Here is a 21,264-nt window from a genome sequence, read left to right as displayed (position 1 = left end):
CAGAAACATGTGCAATATTGAGAGGTTTAGGAGAATGGACCGATCATGGGGTCACAAGAGAAATCAGAAGAAGCAAGAAAAAGATCTGATTCAAACATGCAAGTTCTATTCCCATATATTGGGTTTATCGAACACAATCTCCAGGGAAAGCATTGAACTTTTATTTTTCATTATTTTTTCAGGTAAAAAGAGGATTGGCTTTGTCAGACAATTAACAGTTTTAGGCCACCACCTCTTCCATTCGGAGAGCTGCTTTTCATTCATTAACAGTACCATCACAAATAAGTACATAGTTGCAGTATATTAAACAAACTTCTAAGAGTGAGATCAGTTTATATAAGTTTGTAACCATCAATATATGTATGTGTGTGTATGATGTATAAAAAGTCTTTTCTTTGGCAGAGTGATGAGTACTGCTTGCAATTTACTGACACGGAGAAAAAAAATTTAGCACTTAACAAAGCCTCCGCAAAAATTATGAGCAAGGATGAACGACGGTGGCTCCATACAGGGGAAGACGGTTCTTAGGGCAAAGACAGAAGGTGGCATGGGACACTTTTTCATCTTTTCCGCACTTGTCCGCTATTAGAGTTATAAAGCACTTCCTCTTATTAGCGACAACGGAAAAAGAAGGAATTGAAGTACCCATCTTTGATGTAATACACGAGACCATTGATAATCATTAATGTTTCTATTCAAGGGATGCAACAAAATTGATTTCAAGAAAGAAAACAATAGGCATTAGGAAAAAATATATTTAAATAGAAGTTCACCTAAAATTTGACTATGGTACCCGTGAACTATCACTGACAATCAGTGATCAATGGGACATGCTATAAACTATGTATATGTCCCAGGTAGATAGAAACTGGACACGGCCATCTTATCTTGAATCATTCTACCTGTCCTGGGCATAACATGCCAGTGGAGAGCAAGTTCAACTTTCTTACCATGAAGGTTGCTTCCCTGGACAAAATAAATGTAAACCATTAGGTTCTTGATATATAATCTTACGATATAAAGTATTATGTAGTCTAAGAAATCTGTCCATTGCATTTTTGATATTTTTCATTTCAATCAAAAGAGACCATTATTTTATAAAATATCAATCAAACTGAGTACTCTGAAATATACTTCCTTTTTACAATTTTGCACTGTGAGTACTTACGGAGGTGCGGATTCTAAGGAAACTTGCCTGATCAATTAGGGGATATTTGTTGGCAACCTGTGCTTGGAACTTTGCGTGGTCCTTATCAGGCACTATATGATCCCATAGCGAAATCTGAACAATGGACAACAGAAAAATCAATATGAAATGCTCTTCAGTAAGAACCTGTGTAACACCATAGTGCATACAACAGCACAAAATGATGATGGAAGAAGTGTCCCAGTTATGTAATGGTGGAAGCAACATTACCCTGATAACATGTCTACTATTATAATCAAATTATTAGCCTGGACCACTGAATCCACACATCTGCGGTTTCCACAACCTAACACAATATAAAGGCTATATTTCCCGACTTTTTAATTCTCATAATAACTTTTACTTGATTTCTCCCAATTTAAACCATGCTAAAATTCCGGACAATGAGAACGACTCTGAGGGGTCACACTGACTAAGCTTCTAGCTCATATGTCAGCATTAACTTTCACAAGGAACATTGACTGGTTCATGGTTTAGGTTTTTCAAAGAGCAAGGACATTGAATAATACCAGAAACAAACACAAATTCAGACCCCTGCTTTGGTAGCTGAGATTCAAGGAAAATGGTAATATTAAACATACCTTAAAACATTGAATATTATTATTCTAGTAATGGATTCAAAGAAGAGAACAGGAGCCATACAATTTTTGGATTTTTTGCAAAGTTGATTGTAGCCAAAATGGTCATTATTAATAAGTAAAAAACAAACAGAAAGCAGTGGCTAATTCAATGAAAACATGATGAGTTGACAATAAAGTTACCAAGTGACTCCATGGATTTTAGTAAGCAACCCAGGAATAACTCTAAAATTCCAATCACATGTCTAAAAGCTCTTCTAACATACTAACCGAAAAATGAAGAGAAGGTAGGAGTCCGATATTATTAATGGGGATGGTAGCAAACCAATATGCATGTGTAGAGTCCAAAAAGAACTTAAAAAAAAAAGAGATATTTACAAGATTATGATCTTCATGTATATTTATCAATATCTGGAATGGTCACAAATTTCCTACAACATATTATAGACTGACAAGCAAACCAAACCATAAAAGTGAGCACAACAACAATATTAATGTTGACAGCAGTTGCTGCAAGAGCCGTAATTAACGGCCTACCTGATTTAGGGAATTTTTTGAAGTTTCATACTCGGCAGCCAGAAAGATAAAAACCTGCATATAAATCAAAATACATAGGTGGTCAGAGCAGCGTATATATGATCAAAACCTTGGGATAGATTAACAAGAAAGACATTACATCTCTAAAAGAAGCCTTAGATCACATAATAACATCCACAACCACGAAGAAATAAGCAAGAAAATATATCTTTTAAAAGACTGAAAGAACAAACAGAAAGTATGAATTAGAAGAATGAAGAGGAAATGACCTAGAAGAAAGCACAAGAATGAAAAGAAAGCAGATGTCTGGTCTGATCTGATGTCTTCAGTCTTGCAGTTTTCTGTCCTATTCATGTCTTATTAGATTAAGCACTAACAGATAGCTGAATGACCAGGATACCCTAAGGTTTTCCCAGCCATGATAATATGTTTTACCACTTAAAATTAGTCCAAAAGATCAGCGGTATTGCATCAAGCCCAATAAAAATCAGCTAAGAACCTTAAAACTAGATTAAATCATGACTATGTATGATCGAGTATTATTAAAATCAATACTCTCGAACATATTATCTAATCAATCTTTCAACTTGTACAACATATATGGTATTCTTACCATTATAATGAATGCGCCTTAGGGCTATTGTCCCTGTCAACCGAATGAGTATTGCAACCCACCATTTCTTCTCATATCGTAAGCCTCTTAATCTTCAAGTGTATCATGTATGTGACTCCTATCGCTCTCCCGTGTGCTAATCAGAATGTCATACAAATAGCAAATAATTGAGATTTTTACAAGCAATGCACATAAGTATCAGCTGCTACTTGTTTACTATAACAGTCAAAACACCTGATTGCTTTCTTATATACAAACTATTGCTTGTCCTCTTTATTATGAAGACCACATACCTCATATTTCTAATGTCTACTGTGACTTCTATTTGACAAACATGAACTGCATGAAACATCTGTATTTGTCCATGTAAGCATGCCACAGACTCAAATATAATGTGCTATATGTATGACCTGATTGACAATTCCAAATTGTATATTGTGACTATAGCCAGCTAGAAGAAATTTGCACCGTTTCAACTTTCTAATACCTGCTCTTCAAGTTAGAGTCCTCAAAAACAATATATAACCTAATAACTAATTGTGATGTTGAATTCATCTATATGGGGCTTTTTAAAGTATGATAGATTGTTCAAGAAAAGAAGACATAAAAATCTCAAACACTGTTCTCAAACTTTGAGCCTCAAGAAGAAGATTAAGGATCAATGGTGACATCAAACTTAAAGCTTTCAACAAAAGCAAATTTTGGCATAGCTTGATTGATTTCAAAGCTAATGACAGAATAAGTGTTACCCATCAAGCAAAAGCATAGAGATATGAGTTCAAAGTCATCTTGCAAATAGTTGACTATTACAGGCATAAAATTATAGAATGTTAAGTAGAATATAAGCAGACTTTGTACCATAATTAGAACTACCAAGAAAATAATTTGAAGGATGGAGGGATACATTGTGCTTATGGTCATGAAAATTTACACATAAAGAAGCAAAGGACCCAGAACTCTTAATCTATCTATACACAACAATGGTGTGGACCACCAGAAGAGCATTATAAAACACGTTTATAGCACTTGCTATAAATATTAAAATATTAGAAGATGAATCTTGAATCTCGTGTTATATGTAAACAGTGAAACTATAAGAACAACTTGCAAAAATACCTGCTTTGTGTTCCATGTAAACAGTGATCGCAAGTCCATAGAAATGTTCAGGGCCAAGCTTACCTGCCAGATAGTAACCGTTTCAGAATACTACTTCCTGTGCATCTCATAGTTATATGTATCTGAATAACTGAGAAGATAAGGCACATGCTAAGGCAACATGAAACCAAAAGTATACATACACACAGATATAATATATTAGAGAGAGAGAGAGAGCAATCCAAAATGAATGTTCAAGGTCAAGATAATTTATCAAATAATCTCAGCATTTCCATAAGGACAGAACATGCAATAAGGTCAAATACGCAAGGAAGTCATGGACTCACATATTGAGCCAATGGTGACCTTAGAATTTAGGAATAAAACTCTACATTGCCACATACAATTCAAGAGGGGAACAAAGTAGAGATCAGGGGGCGAACCTCTTTATATGTGTTTCTTCCTTCTGTTAGAAATTAAGATAATGACAGGATAATTTTTACTTTTTGATTATGCCATTATTTATTTTGTTGCGTATTTGATATCTTGTTAAGCTATAGTGCTATGCCTTGGTCCAAGAATATTAAGTAAACATATCAAAAGACATAACTATCAAGCTTCGCCATCGTGTAATACCCATGGGTGTACCCTTTGCATGAAGGCTAGGAAGAAACTTGTTATAGACAAGCTTCCAATGCTAGATGGTTCGCTTGCATTCATGACACATGCAAGAATGCGTAAATCAGAACAGGGGCAATACATTCCCAAAGACATGTTCCATGATACTAGATGTTTCCATGCTGGAATGTGTTGATGGGTTGGCACTTAATCGCAGGAAGCATGAGACAGAATGCATTTGGATGATCTCCCCAAAGCCCAAGAGATCACATCTGAAGCTGCCAAATACAGTCTAAACACATGGCATAAGGCCAAACAATTGTTTTGTAGAACCTTTTTTTTGTAAATCACAAACAAAAAAAGTTTCCTCTTTTACTGCAAAAAAAGGCCATGATTTTAAATCCACTTCTTTGATCAACAATGAGAATAAATTTGATAACAATTATAGTTTATATTTTCTTTATCTTGTTTATCATGTTTGTATTTAGATGTCACAATAATATGATTTGTGCATGTCTTTTGCTGTTGATAGCAGTTAAACTGTCTTGAACTTTCTAGCAAAAGTTTTAGGGGATGAAAACTGAAAGCTCCAAAAACGTGGACTGGAAAGTAAGCTCCACATAAGTCCACATTTGAGCATGTTTCGCTTTGTGACAAAAAAAAAAACCCTTCTAATATGCCTAAGGATGTTACTCCCGTAAACTAAAACAAGGCACTAAGTGGAATAATACCAATAGATGGCTTCTAGATTGCAGCAGGTCTTTCTCAGATATTTGGTAAAAAAGGATTAGATTCTGAGGAATGTATAGCATGTCAAAATTTCACTAAGATGATGGGCAGTCAGCTATCTGGCGAATCTTGGATAGACTATGGATTAATCTGGACTGATTTATATGATCCATCAATCTCAGTCTGCATTTTTCAATAAGTTCAAAACTAAGCATGAATACCATTGAACTCACATTTACAGAGCCAAATGCAAAAAAAATTGCAGAAGGACAACAAACACGTGTGCGCCATGGTGAAGAATTTAGTTTCTATTCTTAGAGTGGTTATCAAAAGAGGTAGCAAAAGAAAGAAAAACAATTTAAGGATAAGAATGATATGCATCATGGTAAAGGATTTAGATTTTATTCTTTGTGTGGTTATGAAAAGAGGGAGACCAGAAACAAAAGCAAGTTAAGGAGCCAGTAGTTGGAAGGCCACGCCAAAAATCCAAGTTAGCAAGAAGTTTAAAGAAAATTATACTATCATGCACAGACTACTGCCAAACGAGTGAGTCAATCTTAAGTAGCACGTTCATGTTAAAGCTAGCAATACAAATAAAATGCCAAAACTATATTTAGTTAATTTTAAGTAAAGAAATTCTAATTTCTAAATTTGCTTATTAGATACAGATTTATTTTATACAAGGAAGAATACATCTCAACTGTTTTGTTAGATGTAAAGGACAAAAAGGGGACTTTGGGCTTTTGAAAGTCAAAAAAAGGAGCTGCCAGTGAACAGCTCAAGTTCACGTCAAAAAATAATTAGACGAGTAAAGGCAGTTATAACAAAATTGAAGTTTAAGCATGGATAGGCTATTTGAGAGTGGCTTAAAGAGTTCTTTTTTTTAGGTAACCCGCACTTAACTATGTTGGCAAGTCCATGTTTCACAAGGTAGCTACAATATACAGGCAGTCAACGGACAAAGCACACACGTTATGCATGCTGCATATGCAGTTAGTGCTTCAAATATCTAAAAAAGAATAAATATTTTTATTTAATAATAATAGTAATATTTTATAAATAATGGCAATATCAATAACAATAACATCCAGCAATTTGTGCTTATTACTTAGTGTTTAATTCTTAAGTTATAATTATAGCATATAACATATTGACATTATTGATATACAGATACCTGATTTATCTAAAACCCCCATCTAACCCAACCATCAACATGCCCCGTTTTGCATTGGCTAGCAATCAGTGGCCAACCTCATGATATACAGTGCTAAAAGCCACATATATGGTCATGCAATAACAAGTAGGATGCACATGCAGCCCCAAAATATTTAATCCTACTACATATGGATCCATATGGTGCTCAGCAAACCATCTTTTCAGCCCATATGCAGCCCAACTACATATACTAGCCGTATAAAGGGAATGCAATGAGATTTGGGTTGCATTTGTAAACACCCCCCCCCCCCCCCACCCCCCTCTTCTAAAACCAATGTGACTCAATAACCAGCATCAATGTCATGGTTGCAATCATTTATTATATATTTCCTTCTTCGCCTCTTCTTCATTCTCTTAAAGTGTTATTTTCAAGAAAAGAGAACAAGGATAGAACAAGTAAACATCATGATGTATCCTTAAAGTTCTGTTTCAGAAAATGAAATTCATTATTAGTCTAAGAAAAACTTTGGTGCTTGCAGAACATTAGAGGTATTGTCTGACAGTGTTGCCAGTAAAGGATATATTAAGTAAAATAAGTGTGAAAAAAATTGTTTCTGACGAGACATAAATTTTGAACCTTATGTTAATTGTATTTTATTTGTGATTTAAGTGTTTAAAAGGAAATATGTCTGTGATAAGTGTTTAAAAGGAAATGCATCTGGGACAGAAGAAAGATGAGAATCTTGCAGTCAAAGTAGGTAAAATGGATCATAAGACTAAACACAGCCATGACAAAAAGATTATTAAATGTGTATTTGTTGCAAATTACTTTCAGAAAATACCGGAATTGTGCTCTGAATTACCAAGTATCTTCAGGAAAAAAAATTGGGCCATTGCATGTTAATAAATGCAACAAAAACACAGTCAAAATTTGACAGACATTTTACCAAAGCAAAGTACATAAGCACATATATATATATATATATATATATATATATATATATATATATATATATATATATATATATATATATATTCAATTTTGGAATCATGAGCATTATGATCATTAGCCGTCAAAACACACAGCACAAGTTCCCAAATGAGCAAATGTATTTTTGTGAGAGTATATTATACAAATAGAAAAAGGTAACAGCATAGTAGATAAATAGGTAACAGATATTATGATCTTCTACGTCATCTAATGACAAAAAATGCAGACAAAATATGCAATTGACCAACTGAAAAGATTGTAATTGCTGATCAAAGATGTGTTCTCACTTATTTCTAAGATAGAGATAGCAATAGCACATCAAATGAAAAAAAAAAAGCCTAACCTCATCGTTTCCACTCAACTGTTTTCGAAATCGATTAATCTTGATGACCTGAAAGAGAAAGAAGAGGTGATTATGTACTTACGGATGGTAAGACCTAGCATCTTTATAATCTACACTGAGCAGTACTTATCCTCTAGGGAAGTAATTGTTATTAAAGAGAAAATGACAAAAAACAATGCAATATAAGAACCATAACAGAAGAGGTTTGGCAGATCCAGGCATATACTTGCTAATTGTGATTAAGGCTTGAGGATATGAGGGCTTGTTGTGATTGCGCATGATTCGTGCACTTAAATATGAGGGCTGCCTAGTAACTGATCAACATATAAGGGCATTTAGTCTTTTCTGACCCCTTAATTAGCGATCACCAAATCTATAAAATAAGAGGAATTGCATTAGTACGTGCAATGCAAGCAAAATCCACTCTTTTGCTCCCATTTATCTCGTCTCTCTCATGCCATATCTTCTCTCTCTGCCAGGCAAAATCCACACACATGATATGACAATCCAATTAAAAGGGTTGTTAGTAGTATCCGAAGAATCTTGAGATTGCAGAATCAATGGCATCCCCAATCCTCTATGCTGTTCATTTCCTATGCAACCATCCCTCGATTAAACAAAATGACCACAGTTTGCACCCATGAGGAAAACACAACACGTGTGTTCTTGGGCATCCAAAATAAACCCTATAATGCAAACAAACTCCATGCAACCAAAATCATCCCTATGATAATTCATGTTATTTAAAAAAAGGCTGGTGAGATTGGTATTCTTCCTATGGGCATGGACGCAAAACAACCACTTATTAGGATAATGATAGCAGCTTGAGTTGAGTGGGAATTCTTCATTGATTCCTTCTAGCCTGCATTGAATTGATGCCTTCAATCTTAAATTCTAGCAAGCATTGGGTTCAGATTCTTTGGAAAACTCTCCTTTCAACTTCATAATAGAGCAAAATCACATCCTGAGAAAAAAAATATAATTCTATGACAGTACTAGTGACTATTTTTGAACGATTTTAATTTCAACTTAACGCTTCTACCACTTCCTTAAATTTACATATCTATGTTTTTGGGTGCTAGGCGGACATGTGTTTTTGTTAATTTGAGAAAGCTCAAAGATACAAAAAAAAAAGACAATTTGAGAAGCGGGGGGGGGGGGGGGGGGGGGGGGGAATTAGAGTTCCAATTCCATGATTTCTTGGATTTTAGGAATTCTCGCTATCTAACCAAAAGCATTTTGTTGTAGAAAAGCATGTGCATCAATTTAAGAAGTTGTAAAGTAACAAGATATTATGATACTGTACTACATATCAAGGCATTCTTAGTGAATAACCAAGGCAGCAATTTCACAACTCATCATAGACTCAGAAACCCTTGCCACAGACAATTAAATGGAGATTAAGGGAGAGGAACAGAACGGCACTCCTCTAACAAAAAAAAAAAAACAAAATATTTCAATTTGGAATTGGAATCAAGGTCTAGGTTAATTAAAGGGGCAAAGATAGAGGATTGGATGGTTGACCTCGGCGTGGGCGTGGACGGTCGGGGAGTTGAAGGCGTCGAGCAAGGAGGCGGCGGCGCACAGCATCGCGAGGAGGACGGCGGCGAAGGTGACCAAGGTATTCAGCCGGTACACGAACGAATGCATCTCTCTTTCTCACCCCCTTCCCCTTTGACGTTAGAAAGAAAGAACAGAAAGAGACAAAGCTTCGCCGACCCGATCCTGTCTTCAGAGCTACGATGTGCACGCAGTTGAGAGGATCGGAGGAAGGAGGAGACCGTGTAACGGAATGGAGTGACACATGGATAAATCTTTCGACGCCTCGTGACACCCCCGTCTAGTTGGGCCGATGAGAGCCCGGACAGAGGTCGTAACTTTCCTGCACGTCCTTCGCGCGAATCCACCGTTAAATCACCTAGTGACTGCTTCGAGATCTGTGCAGATGAGGGAATAAAGAAATTTGAAATGCTTTTAAGATCTGTATGGGATACGATCCAATCATCTATATATCGTGAAAAAAAAAGATATATATTCTTTTTTTACAAAAGATGCACCGGGAACCCTGATAGCCTTTTTTTGGCTAAAAGAACCCTGATAGCCTTCGGATTCAGAGCCTTATCACCGATCCGACTTGGTACGTCTCTCCAGCGCAATAAAACGCCTAGAGCCTCTTTGGATTATCAAGCAAGCTTGATTGAATTTTCTGCTAATTTTATAAATTATTTTAATATAGCTTTATCGATCAAACTTTTTTTCAATCTAAATCTTATATATAAAAAAAAAATATAGATGTTTTTCTACTTATAGGTTTGGAGTTTGGACAGACACAAAGGACCAATAGGTTCGGTTCTTGTAGAATTTTCTATAGCCGCGATCGCTGGAGCTGTTGGCCGGCTGTGATGAATGAATTGTATACATCAACATGTCTGGATAATTGTAGCAGACCCTGCCTGCTGTAGATAAACTTAAAGGACCAGTTTGTACTCGGATTAGGCGCACCATCTCCATCTACTAAGGTAAGAAATCCATGATCCGCCTAGTCACCATGTTCAGTTGTACAACATAGTTTATCATTAAGGCTCTGTTTGGCAAATCTGTTGGTACTAGAGCTTTTATAAATAGAACATTTTGAAGTAGAGCTTTTTTTTTTTAAGTAGCTATTTATTGTTTATTAACTATATTTTTGAAGTGCCGTGAAACTTTAATATGTGTTTGACTAAAAACTGAGAAAGTACTATTGGTATAGCAAAATAACCATACAAGATATTACATAGTATTATACAACAGAGCATAATAAAATACAATATATATTCATACAAAAAAATATGATATAGTATAATATTACTATAATGTAATATAACATTATTCTAATATAGTTAATATAATATTGTATACTATAGCATAATAATATAACATAATTCGATATTATATAATATAGCATATCAATATTACATGATATAATATAATATTATATTATATTTATAGTATAATAGAATATTTTTGATATAAATATTATCATTATATATTAATATTTTATTAATATAATATTTTTCATGCATTATGATATAAAGAGACACTTTCTGTAATTATATGATTTATCATGAGTATTTTGGTCTAAAGAAATTATAAATCTAAAACAGCTTTCGACGTGTGCAAAAAGTACTTTTTCGAAGACGCTCCATTTTGGAGTTTTTTCCAAGTAAATATTTATAGCTTTCTAGTAAAGCTAAAATAGTTTTTTCCTTTTTTTATCAAACACTCATATTTCATCTAAAAATAGTTTTGGATAGTCAGAAAATACTTTCTGACCCACTGGAAGCTCTGCCAAACTGGGCCTAAATCTAGCACTTTTGATTGCCCAACAAGTCTAATTAAAACAGGATAACTGAATTTTTGAATTGTTTTCCAAAGTCCAAATATCCATTAGCGGCAATGGAACATGCCGCTAGCAATAGATCCAATTTCTAACTAGATCAGGCATGACCATTTAACACAATGCCAAAATTGAATGGGCTTGGACCTTAACTAGGTTAGCAGGTTAGCTATGTGTTAGCAAGTTGGTTGTGGGTTGGGTTTGGGTCAGGCATATCTGACCCACTGGTAGGTCACCTCTGGTTCGGGTTAAGCCATATAGACTTTAATATATAAGCTCAGATCACCCTGAACTTGATCCAATCCAACCAGCTAATTGCGACTGGTAAAATAAATCTTGATACAAATCAAAAGGTTGTGTACATTCTTAGAGAACCCATTTTTTCCTAGTAGATGGAAAAACCAATATAAATATACTAGTTGAATGCCAAAACTTAGGTCCATTTTTGCATGTTAAAGGTATTACCTTATGGGGTTTCACTCCTACTTCTCTCTCTTTCATAGGCTTGGGATATGGGATGTCATCAATCAAGATGGAGCTCAAGCCCAATCCCGGTATAGATCCAACCAAACCAATCCACCACGAGAATTTGATACAAGATCACTTTAGACCCAAAGCCATTTCGAGTTAGACCCAGGTCAAGCGGGGCGGAGGGCTGCCAAGTTATCTTTGGAGATCATACCTCTCTCTCTCACACGCGCGCGCACATACGTGGCAACTGGACAACCTGGTTGGAATATGCCAGCCATCAAGGTCCACCGCAAGAAAATTATATCCTGCGTACACGGTGTAGGTGTGCAGACACGAGGAGGAGAAATTATTAGATGAATCCGGTCTTGGGGTAAAATCATTCTAGGTAGATTCTGATGGAAAAAAATATTAGACACCTTGACCTTGGTATAAATTGACCTTCTTGACTTCGGCCATAACCGAGGTGAATAACCTCAGTAAAAATCGAGGTGACACTTGACTCGAAGTAATAAAAACTAATGGTTAAATCAAGACTGTGGTTATAAGACAATCAGCGTAATCATCGCCTCAGGTGGCTCGCATGGAAAGGTTACCATGTTGTCAACGTGTAATCGACCGTTTCCATACAGTTAATGCATATAGTACTAAATTAGGTAATGGATACATATTCTACCGTATATAAAGGGGTAACTCAAGAATTCAGGAGATAAGTTTATTTTGAGATTTTATTCTATAAAATTTTCTTTTTTTTTCACACTGTTGCACCACTATTTTAACTTACGCATTAGAAGGTCCGGAAATCTTTCGGCGAGCAGACTTCTTGCAGGTTGGCCTCAGCAGCAATCAACTTTTTTTTTCATCTCGATATTACCTGACCTGACTTCTCTTCTGTCCTTACGGACCTCCGACCTTGGAGCCAGTCAAAGAGAGTCTCGACTCCAATTCATAATTTACCGACAATATATATATATATATATATATATATATATATATATATATATATATATATATATATATTCATTGCACTCTAAGATGAATAAATGAATTTATTCCATTCAAGGTTTACAATGGAACTGATCCATGCAATAATTCACATGTACGTGAGGAGACGATGAGAAATCATACCCCACACCGCGTGCCACGGGGTGATTCACGCGGTGCACACAGTGTAGGGTATAATTTCTCACGGCTGAGGTCTGTAATCTCCATGCATCATGACGCCCTAAGCGCTTGGCACGTGTCTTCTAACGCTAATCACCTGGACTCACTCCCCTCGCCGGCCATACCAGAGTCGCCCCTCCAACGTCGCGATCGTAATTAGAGCCCCGCCAAAAGACCCCGACCCCAAGGACACCCACGTCCACAACGCTACAACCAATGCCCAGCCACCCCTTATCTCCCAATAGAATTGTCTACTAAATGATTTCATTTTCCATAGCGCCTTGTCGCTCTCTGCCCCTCGAAGAGAGGAAAGATAAGATAATATGGTCACCATCAACGCTTAGATATTATACAAGCTTGATGTCCGTCTCTGGAGTTGCCCAGTTGTGACATTCCTCTCTATATTCTGAGAGAAGGTGCCATTCCTCTTCGCTCCCCTCCTCTCGAGGCAAAGATGCTTGCCGTCTTCAGTGGTGCAGTTGTCAGAGCTCCCGAAGAGCTCGTCCTAGCCGGCAACCGTACCCCCACACCGAAGAAGTCGGCGAACAGGCTTTTCGACACCTTCGTCCGAAAATTCTCTTCTTCGGTTGCCATAAACATCGACCCACTCGCGCGAATTTCCTACACCCATGAAACCGAATCCTCGATGCAGCCAAGGCAAGTGTTATCGATCCTGCTATATATTCTTTGCCGTAATGGTAATTCATGTGTGATCTCTCATGGTCATGAAGCACAAATTTTTGCCCAAGGAAAATAATGAGATCCTCCTATATATGATCACTGGCGCCGCAGGTCATTTGCTGTGAAGGATGATATCTTTTGCACGTTTGAGGGGGCTTTGGAGAACCTTGCGAGCCTAAGGCAACAATATGGGCTAGGAAAGAATGCGAACGAGGTGGTTTTGGCAATGGAGGCATATCGGACTCTGAGGGACCGAGCTCCTTATTCGACTAACCACATGCTCTCGCACCTCGTTGGCAATTTTGCCTTCATCATCTTCGACAGGTCTGCGTCCAGCGTTTTCATCGCATCGGTAAGCATGCATGATGAGATATGATCAGAGAACACAACCATGCATATGCTTTCATGAAGCACAACTAATCTATTCCACGTATTTTGTGTAGGACCAAGATGGCAAGATTCCCTTGTTCCTGGGGATAACGGCTGATGGATGTCTTGCTTTCTCCAACGATGCTGAGATACTTAGAGATGCTTGTGGGAAATCATTGGCATCATTTCCTCCAGGTGACTCCCTCTCTCTCAGAGTACATGACTCCACCTTCTATATGTCAGTGCTCCGTGTCATAGTTTGTGTTAACATAGGTGAACAATTTGTAATATGACCGATTTAATTGGGAAAGGTGATAATTTCTAACCAAAACTTTTATTAATATTGGAATACACAATAAGGGTGCTTTTTCTCGACGAGCACCGGTCTTCGAAGCTATGAGCATCCAAAGAACAAGGTCACTGCAGTACTGGCCGCAACGGAGGAGGAGATTTGTGGTGCAACTTTCAAGGTACTGATTATAGGCGACTTCGCAGTCTACTTAAATTCTATTTCATAAAAATTAATTACCGTGTTGTAGATCTTGATCTTTTAATTTATTAATTCATTCGATCGTGTATTTGTTGTTCGCAGATTGAGAGACCAAACATGCAACCAACAGATGTTCTGCGTTAACTGATGGAACACCAGTTAATAATCTACATGTCGTAAGAAATAATAGTATTAGTCATGGGTCGCTAGCTATGTTGGGTTGTTATGGTGATCGCAAAGGAAGAGCGTTTCATGTGAAAAAAACTTTAAATTTGTCTCTTCTGAAGCATTCTTCCTTCCAATAACGAGAACCTTTTGCTTTTGCTTTGACTACATATCCACCCTCCTGCATCCATGTTCTTATCTATCCATCTTATCCTTTGTTCCTTTTCAACTTGTCAGCTTACGTCCTCCTGGCTTGGGAGTCATGGCCCACCAACTAGGGCGATGAAGACAAGACGTACTCGCTAGCTTCACCACGTCACTAGAGTTGTAAACTTCACCATTTTGTCTTGAATAATATGGCTTAACCTGATATATAAAGTGGCTGTTGTGAATGATGCATCTTGGCCATGCACCTTATCAGTTTCTCCTCTCCTTTGTTTTGAATGGGTACAATGATTGAGTTGCGTATATTTTATGACATCTCTTAGGCCAACATAATTTGACATAATGCATATATATGGCATGGAAAATGACCGGATAGGTCAGGTGGCAATCAGAACGATTTAATATGAAAACATAAACAACAGGCCCCACACCCTGTTTCTGAGGTAGGTTCAATGCATCCTTGAGTTCCGGGGCCGTCTATTAGATTTGGTAATTAATATGGGTTGATAGTGATGCAACGTCGTAGAAGTTCTCCCAAGTTTTGGGGGTGGCTTTGCTAATTTTAAATTGCTAGTGGAGAAAGCCTGCAATAAATAAAAGAAGTAATTATATATATGCATATGTGTGTGTGTGTGCGTGTGTGTGTAGAAAAATTGTGTTGCAGGTGGCCCTTAATATATGTATATATATATATGTGTGTGTGTGTGTGTGTGTGTGTGTGTTTGTGTGTGTGTAGAAAAATTGTGTTGCAGGTGGCCCATTAAGGAAAAGGACATATTCACCACCAAGTTTGAGGCAACTCATAGCCAATTTGAGTCTTTCTAAACCCTCGTCATAAAAAATCTTTGGAAGAATCTTTGGAAGCATTAGCTGGAGGTTACGGTCTTAAAAAATCTGGCAACCTTGCCAGCCCTGGTGGTAGCTGATACTAATAAAAATACATGCACTTAGAACTACCCACTCCATTAATCTTGTGCCAATCTATGGCTAAGGAATTCTATCAAGAACAAGGCAATCAGCATATAATACGTATGTTAAGAGGAGCATGGGTATTTACAACTTATAATGGACTTAATCTCCGCTACTATTTTTCAAAGTCCTTTTGCTGACTTAAGCATCCGCGGATTTTTGGTGGGATCAGCTCCTATGCCTTGTTGTCTTCTTCCTTTATACAAATTGGCGCTTCTTCTTTCCATGCAGATCGATCAGTTTTCCTCAAACCTTCGGATCCAATTTTGGTGGGAGAGAGAGAGTTCCAAAGCCTGTTCGTTGACTTAAGCATTGGTGGACCTCTAGCCAAGTCAGCTCTTGCAACTTTCTATCTTCTTCTTGTGCGCAGATTTGCACTTTTTTTTTTTTACGTAGAACAATAGGCATTTCTCAACCTTTGAATCGGATTTTGGTGGCAATCAAAAGGAAGAGAGAGAGAGAGAGAGAGGGTTCATCTCGGTGCTGTATTGTAAGTAGTTGGCAATTAATTACATGTATGGGGTTTTGAAAGAGACATGAATGGATCCCGTTTGCTTCCCGTTTTCCCGAGACGACGTAGCTTTGGGGCCCAAACCTCGTGCCAACAACAAGCTTCATGCTGGTGGTTTAATGAGATGGCAGATTTGCGCATGGACAGGTTGAAACAATTTTAGATCAGGCCCTAGATAGTTGGAGACAACAAAATATTTTTTTGAGTAAATTATAGATTTTTTTAAAAACTTATATTTATTACACTTATATCTACTAATTTGTAAAAACTACATTTACACCTAGTTAGATTAACGGCATTAGTGAATCAATTTACCTCATATAAAAAGTCAAAATTATTTCTAAGTGGTGATTAAATTACAAAAGGCCTCCTAAGATGAGGTTTGTTTTATCCAACACTTCAACCCAAAACTTAACAAAATGTTAGCCAAACTATTAACTTAAATAGGACCTAAATGCCACGTCAGAAAAAATTTAAAAAATAACCAAACTAGCATTAGGTGATATAACATCCACCCAAGGAGAAGAACTGTAAGTTACCATGGGTCAGAGTTTGATCTTGAAGAATAATCAGAAAAGAGCTATTCGCCAAGAAAAAAGCAATCTAGATCTCTCAAACAAGTACATGCATCTAAAATTTTTTGCTACAGAAAACTAATATCAAGAGTTTTATCGCTTGAGACAACCTATCCATGGCCCTAGCCAGGCTATGGAACCGTAACTGATGTACCCTCCAAAAAGAAGAGTTCTCACGCACATACTGATTTGGATCCTTTTGATGATAGACTGCCAAAACTTTATAGCTCCATTTATAGATATACAAATCCTTATTTACAGTGACAATATTAAGAAATTATGTCACAATATTGGATAAGTAGAACTCAAAATCCGCAAATAATACACCGGCATTCCCGATCTCTATGGTGTGGTGGGCGGAGAAGTGAGAACAAAACTTGATTAAGAAGGATAGAGGCTAGTTGGGAAGGATGCTAGTCGTCAGATATCGGTTGGAAGGATGTCGAGAAGGACACTCGTGGTGGGGTGGTGAAGTGAGAAAGAACCCCTAGCTGTTTAATCTCGAGGAGAAGAAGATTCGACTCGAAAAGTTCCGAGAGTCGAAAAAGTGAATGATTAGCATTATACTTATAAAGATAATTTTGACTTTTTACAATAGATAAACAATTTCATTAATGTTGTCAATTTAATTAGGTGTAAGTATAGGTTTTTACAAAATATTGAATATGAGTGTAATAAATATAAATCTCACATAGGTTTTTGTAAGATTATTTTAGTCATTTTCAAAAAAAATTCTAACGTTGAATTTGGGTTTCATTAAAAGTTAATGGTTTGACTAATATTTTGTTAAGTTATGGATTGAAATATTGAATAAAAATAAACCTCAATAGGGTAAGCACAGGTTTTTCATACTATTGAGTGTAAGTATAATTTATTCCTAATTTCAAATATATATATATATATATATATATATATATATATATATATATATATATATATATATATATATTTGGATGTGTTGCTTATAATTTAAATTCTTCCTTGCCACGTTACATGTGGTAGGATTCTCAGTAGTCGTCTCTTTTGAGAATGGCATAACAAGAGAAGATTGAAAATAAGATGTATACTGATATTCTTGTAATTTAATTCCTTTTTTCTTATATGTTGACAATGTAACCGTTGCTATCTTTAATGTTACTTAATCATCGTCATGTACTTTTTCAAGAAAAAGCATTAGGCTAATACAGACATGCAGAAAAATTACTTCTCATGTTCTTGTCGAGTTTTATTCTCTTCTCATGTTTGGCTTCTTAATCAATGTCTTCAAACTTACGTGCTCTCCTTCCGATTGTCAACGGGCAAGAGCTTAGTTTTATTAAATATATTGAGCAGAAACTTGTCCTCGTTGTCACAACCCTCCGGATGATACATTTCAAAAATCTGGACTAAAAATTGATTTTCAGATCATGACAGTGCATTTCAAAAAATTGGATTAGGATTTGATTCTTAGATGGTGCATGAAAAAATAATCTATAATAGTACGGAAAATTACTATATGTTTTTTTTTTTTTTTTTGGGGGGGGGGGGGGATGAGAGTATTATAAAGAACGTGTACAGATACAACCAAAAACATCAAAAAGCAATACATCTTGGAGTGCACTCGACAACTCCACCTCGCCCATCCAAAGATGTACCTCCAAATGATGAGTACAAAGAAGACCATCCAATCAGCAGCACTGCATGGAGCAGCTCTGTATATATATTCCAATAGAAACATCAAAAGGCTGAACCATGCTGGCGAGTAATTTCATAGACCTCGAGGCAATTGTTTCCCCTAAATTAAGCTTCACCTGAACAAACCCTAGGGCCCTAGCCGACCAATTCCGGCCCTATTTGCAGTGCTGGTCAAAAATTAACAATTACGCACCCCATTTGATGTTACAAGAAACTGGATTCCAATAAACAAAGTAGCCTTGACAGGCCGCTCATGGTCAAAATTGAACGGTACACCCCTGCTGCCCACTACCATCCCCATGCTTGAAAAGGGTGCCTCCTAATGGAGGAACCACTTGCGCTGCCATTTGATTAGTCTCAGATAGAGACCCAGTAAAACCCAAGCCTCTTTGAACACAAGACCACTCCAACCAATGGGAACCAGGGATAAGAAGAACACGCAGTGAGCTCATCAAGCGCCTTTCCACCACCCTTTTCATCACAAAAAGGTGTAATGAAAAGCAAACATGCATCACAATTCACAACCATCACGATATAAACACACGGCTCTCTTCCATTACACTGTTCGTCCCAAAGGATATGCATAACACTATAACAGCAGATGAAGTTCAAAAGGCAAGAAAGATGAGCTACAAAATAAGAAAATAAAAAAAAAGAAAAGAGAGGAGATAATAGCAATGTTTTGGCGTTGAAATGTAGACCAAAATATTCCCTTGGGGCGGCTCTCTTAGCTCGGAAAAACCCAAGAAATTCTCACCAAACCCATCAGACCTCTTGTTTCTTCTACTCGCCGAGACAAACGAAACGAACCCCTCTTATTATAACAACCCTTTTAGACCTTATTTCTCTCACCACATCACAAACTACTCGGAACATTTTCTTAAGAGAATAATAATAATAATATAGATTATTGATTAAACTACAAAAATTTGCTCTCTCAGAGGTCCAGGTCCATCCAGCCGTCGATGCTTGCAAAATCACCGCCGTCGATCTGGTGCGGTAGGTCTGCGGGCCCCAGAAAGTGGTCGACCGAGTCGAAGTCGGTTAGCGGGAAGAACGGATCAGATCCGAAATCGAAGACCAGCTCCGTTAACGGCAGCGGTTGCTCTGCAAAGAGATCCGCGATGGACCGCTCCTCCTCGATCGCCGCCTTCTTCGACGGCGAGCCCTGGCCGTCCGACGCCGCCACCACGGCGGCGGAGAGGTCGAGGACGGAGGAGGGCGACGGGACGGAGAAGGGTGCCGCCGCCTCGGAGCAGCCCACAGCGAGACAGGAAGTAGAGATCGAAATGGAGGCGGGGGCGGCGGAGACGCCGCTCTTCTCGTCCTGGAAGCGCTTGGCCGCGGCGTCGTAGGCGCGGGCGGCCTCTTCGGCGGTTTTGAAGGTGCCGAGCCAGATGCGGGCCCCGCGGATGGGGTCACGGATCTCCGCCGCCCATTTCCCCCACGGCCGCTGGCGGACACCCTTGTGCCTCGACGGGGAGGTGGTGGACGACGAACTCGTCGAGCCGGGAGCCTTGGCGTTCTTGTGCAAATATTTGGGCGTTTTGGGGTTTCTCTCGCTGCTCTCTTGGGACGAGGCGGGGGCCCGGGTGGAAAAGGAGGCCAACGGGTATACAGCGAACTCCTGGATCACCCGTCTCCTTCCCCTCCAATTCATCACCCTCTCTACCTCGTCCTCGCTGGACTCGGTCGCTTCCGGATCCTCGAAATGGATCCGAATTTTTTTCACCACCGTCAGCGGTTTCGCTCCATATTTGAGACCGCCGAGATTAATCCTCTTCTTCCTCTCTTTTCTATTCAACATGATTCTTTCTTGGTTCGAGAGATGCCTTTGACGCCCGGGTATTCTTTTCTCCTCTTTTCCCTCTGTAAAGAGAACAAAATCGAGGGAAAAAAAAACTAAAAAGCGGCAACAAAAAAACAATTAACTCTGTCAGGAAAGGACGCCTCTTATGAAGATGAAGAGAAAATTCTCTACATGTTGGAATCCAAGGTATTTCACTCCAAATCCAACCCTGCGAGCACAGGAAAGGAGAGAGATTTTAGGAGGATTTAACCGATGAATATATCGAGACATTAGATTGGAGAAACTAAAAGAGGGAAAAGGGAAAGGGGAAGTAGATCGATACCCAAAAGATCGCAATCGCATCAAAGCCGTCTTCGATCCCTCCGGCCTCCGTCGCATACGAGAGGGAGAGGAGAAGGCGAGAAGAACAGCGAGGCCAAGCGACGAAGAACAAGAGAGTGAAGAGATCTGGCGCAGAGCTCGGCTTTCTGGAAGCAGCAACGGACAGGGAAACGCTGATTCGAGGGAATCAGACGACATAAATCCTTTGCTCTCTCCTCTCTTCTTCTTCGGCTCGCTGTTCTTCCTCTCCCCTTCTCGGCTCCTAAAACCCCAGACAGAGGCAAAAGGCTTTTAGAGATAGAATCGGGATTTATTCAAAGCGATGATGCCCCCAACTGAAACGCCCGCGGCAACCACAGGATCAGGAACCAATGGCTGTGATTAGCTCCCCCCCAAAAAAAAAGGGGCGCAACGCACCCCCTCTTCTACCAGACTACCACTCCCCACTCTCAGAGTCTCCACCATTTCCGAAGATATTTATCTTAATGACATCTTAGTAATATAATTTTAAATTAATAATATATAGAAAAAGAGCGAAAAGGTCCCCGATCGCGATGGGCAAGCATAGAATGGACGGATAAGATGGATGGCCCCGCGCTCTTTATTTATCTAAGCCAAGACACCATTCTTAAACTCGAAAAATGACCAGGGTATGGGTTT

At 38.2% G+C, this 21,264-nt stretch overlaps 3 protein-coding genes across 4 annotated transcripts; 1 reads left to right on the top strand and 2 right to left on the bottom strand.

The window, feature by feature from the left end:
• Positions 1–218: 218 nt before the first annotated feature.
• LOC103718993 (signal peptidase complex subunit 3A-like) lies at positions 219–9,748 on the bottom strand. The gene is made up of 6 exons (XM_008808034.4): positions 9,391–9,748; positions 7,867–7,914; positions 4,052–4,114; positions 2,323–2,376; positions 1,196–1,282; positions 219–966 (listed from the first exon to the last, which is right to left on the bottom strand). Exons 1-6 carry the CDS (start codon positions 9,514–9,516, stop codon positions 841–843), a joined length of 504 nt encoding a protein of 167 aa, XP_008806256.1. The 5' UTR covers positions 9,517–9,748; the 3' UTR covers positions 219–840.
• A 3,490-nt stretch (positions 9,749–13,238) lies between these two features.
• Positions 13,239–15,004, top strand: LOC103718992 (stem-specific protein TSJT1-like). Of its 2 annotated transcripts, XM_008808030.3 has the most exons (5): positions 13,239–13,531; positions 13,667–13,907; positions 13,999–14,119; positions 14,285–14,394; positions 14,517–14,987. In XM_008808030.3, the coding sequence occupies exons 1-5, from the start codon at positions 13,329–13,331 to the stop codon at positions 14,556–14,558; spliced, it is 717 nt and encodes a 238-aa protein (XP_008806252.2). In that variant the 5' UTR covers positions 13,239–13,328; the 3' UTR covers positions 14,559–14,987. The 2 variants fall into 2 exon arrangements, with proteins under 2 accessions (XP_008806252.2, XP_008806255.2); XM_008808033.3 differs by lacking the exon at positions 14,285–14,394 and having other exon boundaries at positions 14,817–15,004.
• Positions 15,005–19,006: 4,002 nt separating this feature from the next.
• On the bottom strand, positions 19,007–21,009 carry LOC103718991 (ethylene-responsive transcription factor ERF039-like). Its single transcript, XM_026809232.2, has 2 exons — positions 20,606–21,009; positions 19,007–20,491 (listed from the first exon to the last, which is right to left on the bottom strand). Exon 2 carries the CDS (start codon positions 20,278–20,280, stop codon positions 19,411–19,413), a length of 870 nt encoding a protein of 289 aa, XP_026665033.1. The 5' UTR covers positions 20,281–20,491; positions 20,606–21,009; the 3' UTR covers positions 19,007–19,410.
• Positions 21,010–21,264: the final 255 nt, after the last annotated feature.

This window comes from Phoenix dactylifera, chromosome 9 (assembly GCF_009389715.1).
Source record: "Phoenix dactylifera cultivar Barhee BC4 chromosome 9, palm_55x_up_171113_PBpolish2nd_filt_p, whole genome shotgun sequence".
In the NCBI taxonomy this organism is placed as follows: domain Eukaryota; kingdom Viridiplantae; phylum Streptophyta; class Magnoliopsida; order Arecales; family Arecaceae; genus Phoenix; species Phoenix dactylifera.
Note: the sequence above shows the minus strand (reverse complement) of the source record. Positions and strands in the feature narration are given on the sequence as shown.

Excerpts from the sequence above, each read along its gene's own strand:
- LOC103718993 (XM_008808034.4), bottom strand. The coding sequence starts at position 9,516 with ATGCATTCGTTCGTGTACCGGCTGAATACCTTGGTCACCTTCGCCGCC. Across the intron at positions 7,915-9,390 it reads CCGTCCACGCCCACGCCGAG|GTCATCAAGATTAATCGATT; the intron begins GTCAACCATCCA and ends TTTCTCTTTCAG. Across the intron at positions 1,283-2,322 it reads CAAAAAATTCCCTAAATCAG|ATTTCGCTATGGGATCATAT; the intron begins GTAGGCCGTTAA and ends TCCATTGTTCAG.
- LOC103718992 (XM_008808030.3), top strand. The coding sequence starts at position 13,329 with ATGCTTGCCGTCTTCAGTGGTGCAGTTGTCAGAGCTCCCGAAGAGCTC. Across the intron at positions 13,908-13,998 it reads CCAGCGTTTTCATCGCATCG|GACCAAGATGGCAAGATTCC; the intron begins GTAAGCATGCAT and ends TATTTTGTGTAG. Across the intron at positions 14,120-14,284 it reads ATTGGCATCATTTCCTCCAG|GGTGCTTTTTCTCGACGAGC; the intron begins GTGACTCCCTCT and ends ATACACAATAAG.
- LOC103718991 (XM_026809232.2), bottom strand. The coding sequence starts at position 20,280 with ATGTTGAATAGAAAAGAGAGGAAGAAGAGGATTAATCTCGGCGGTCTC.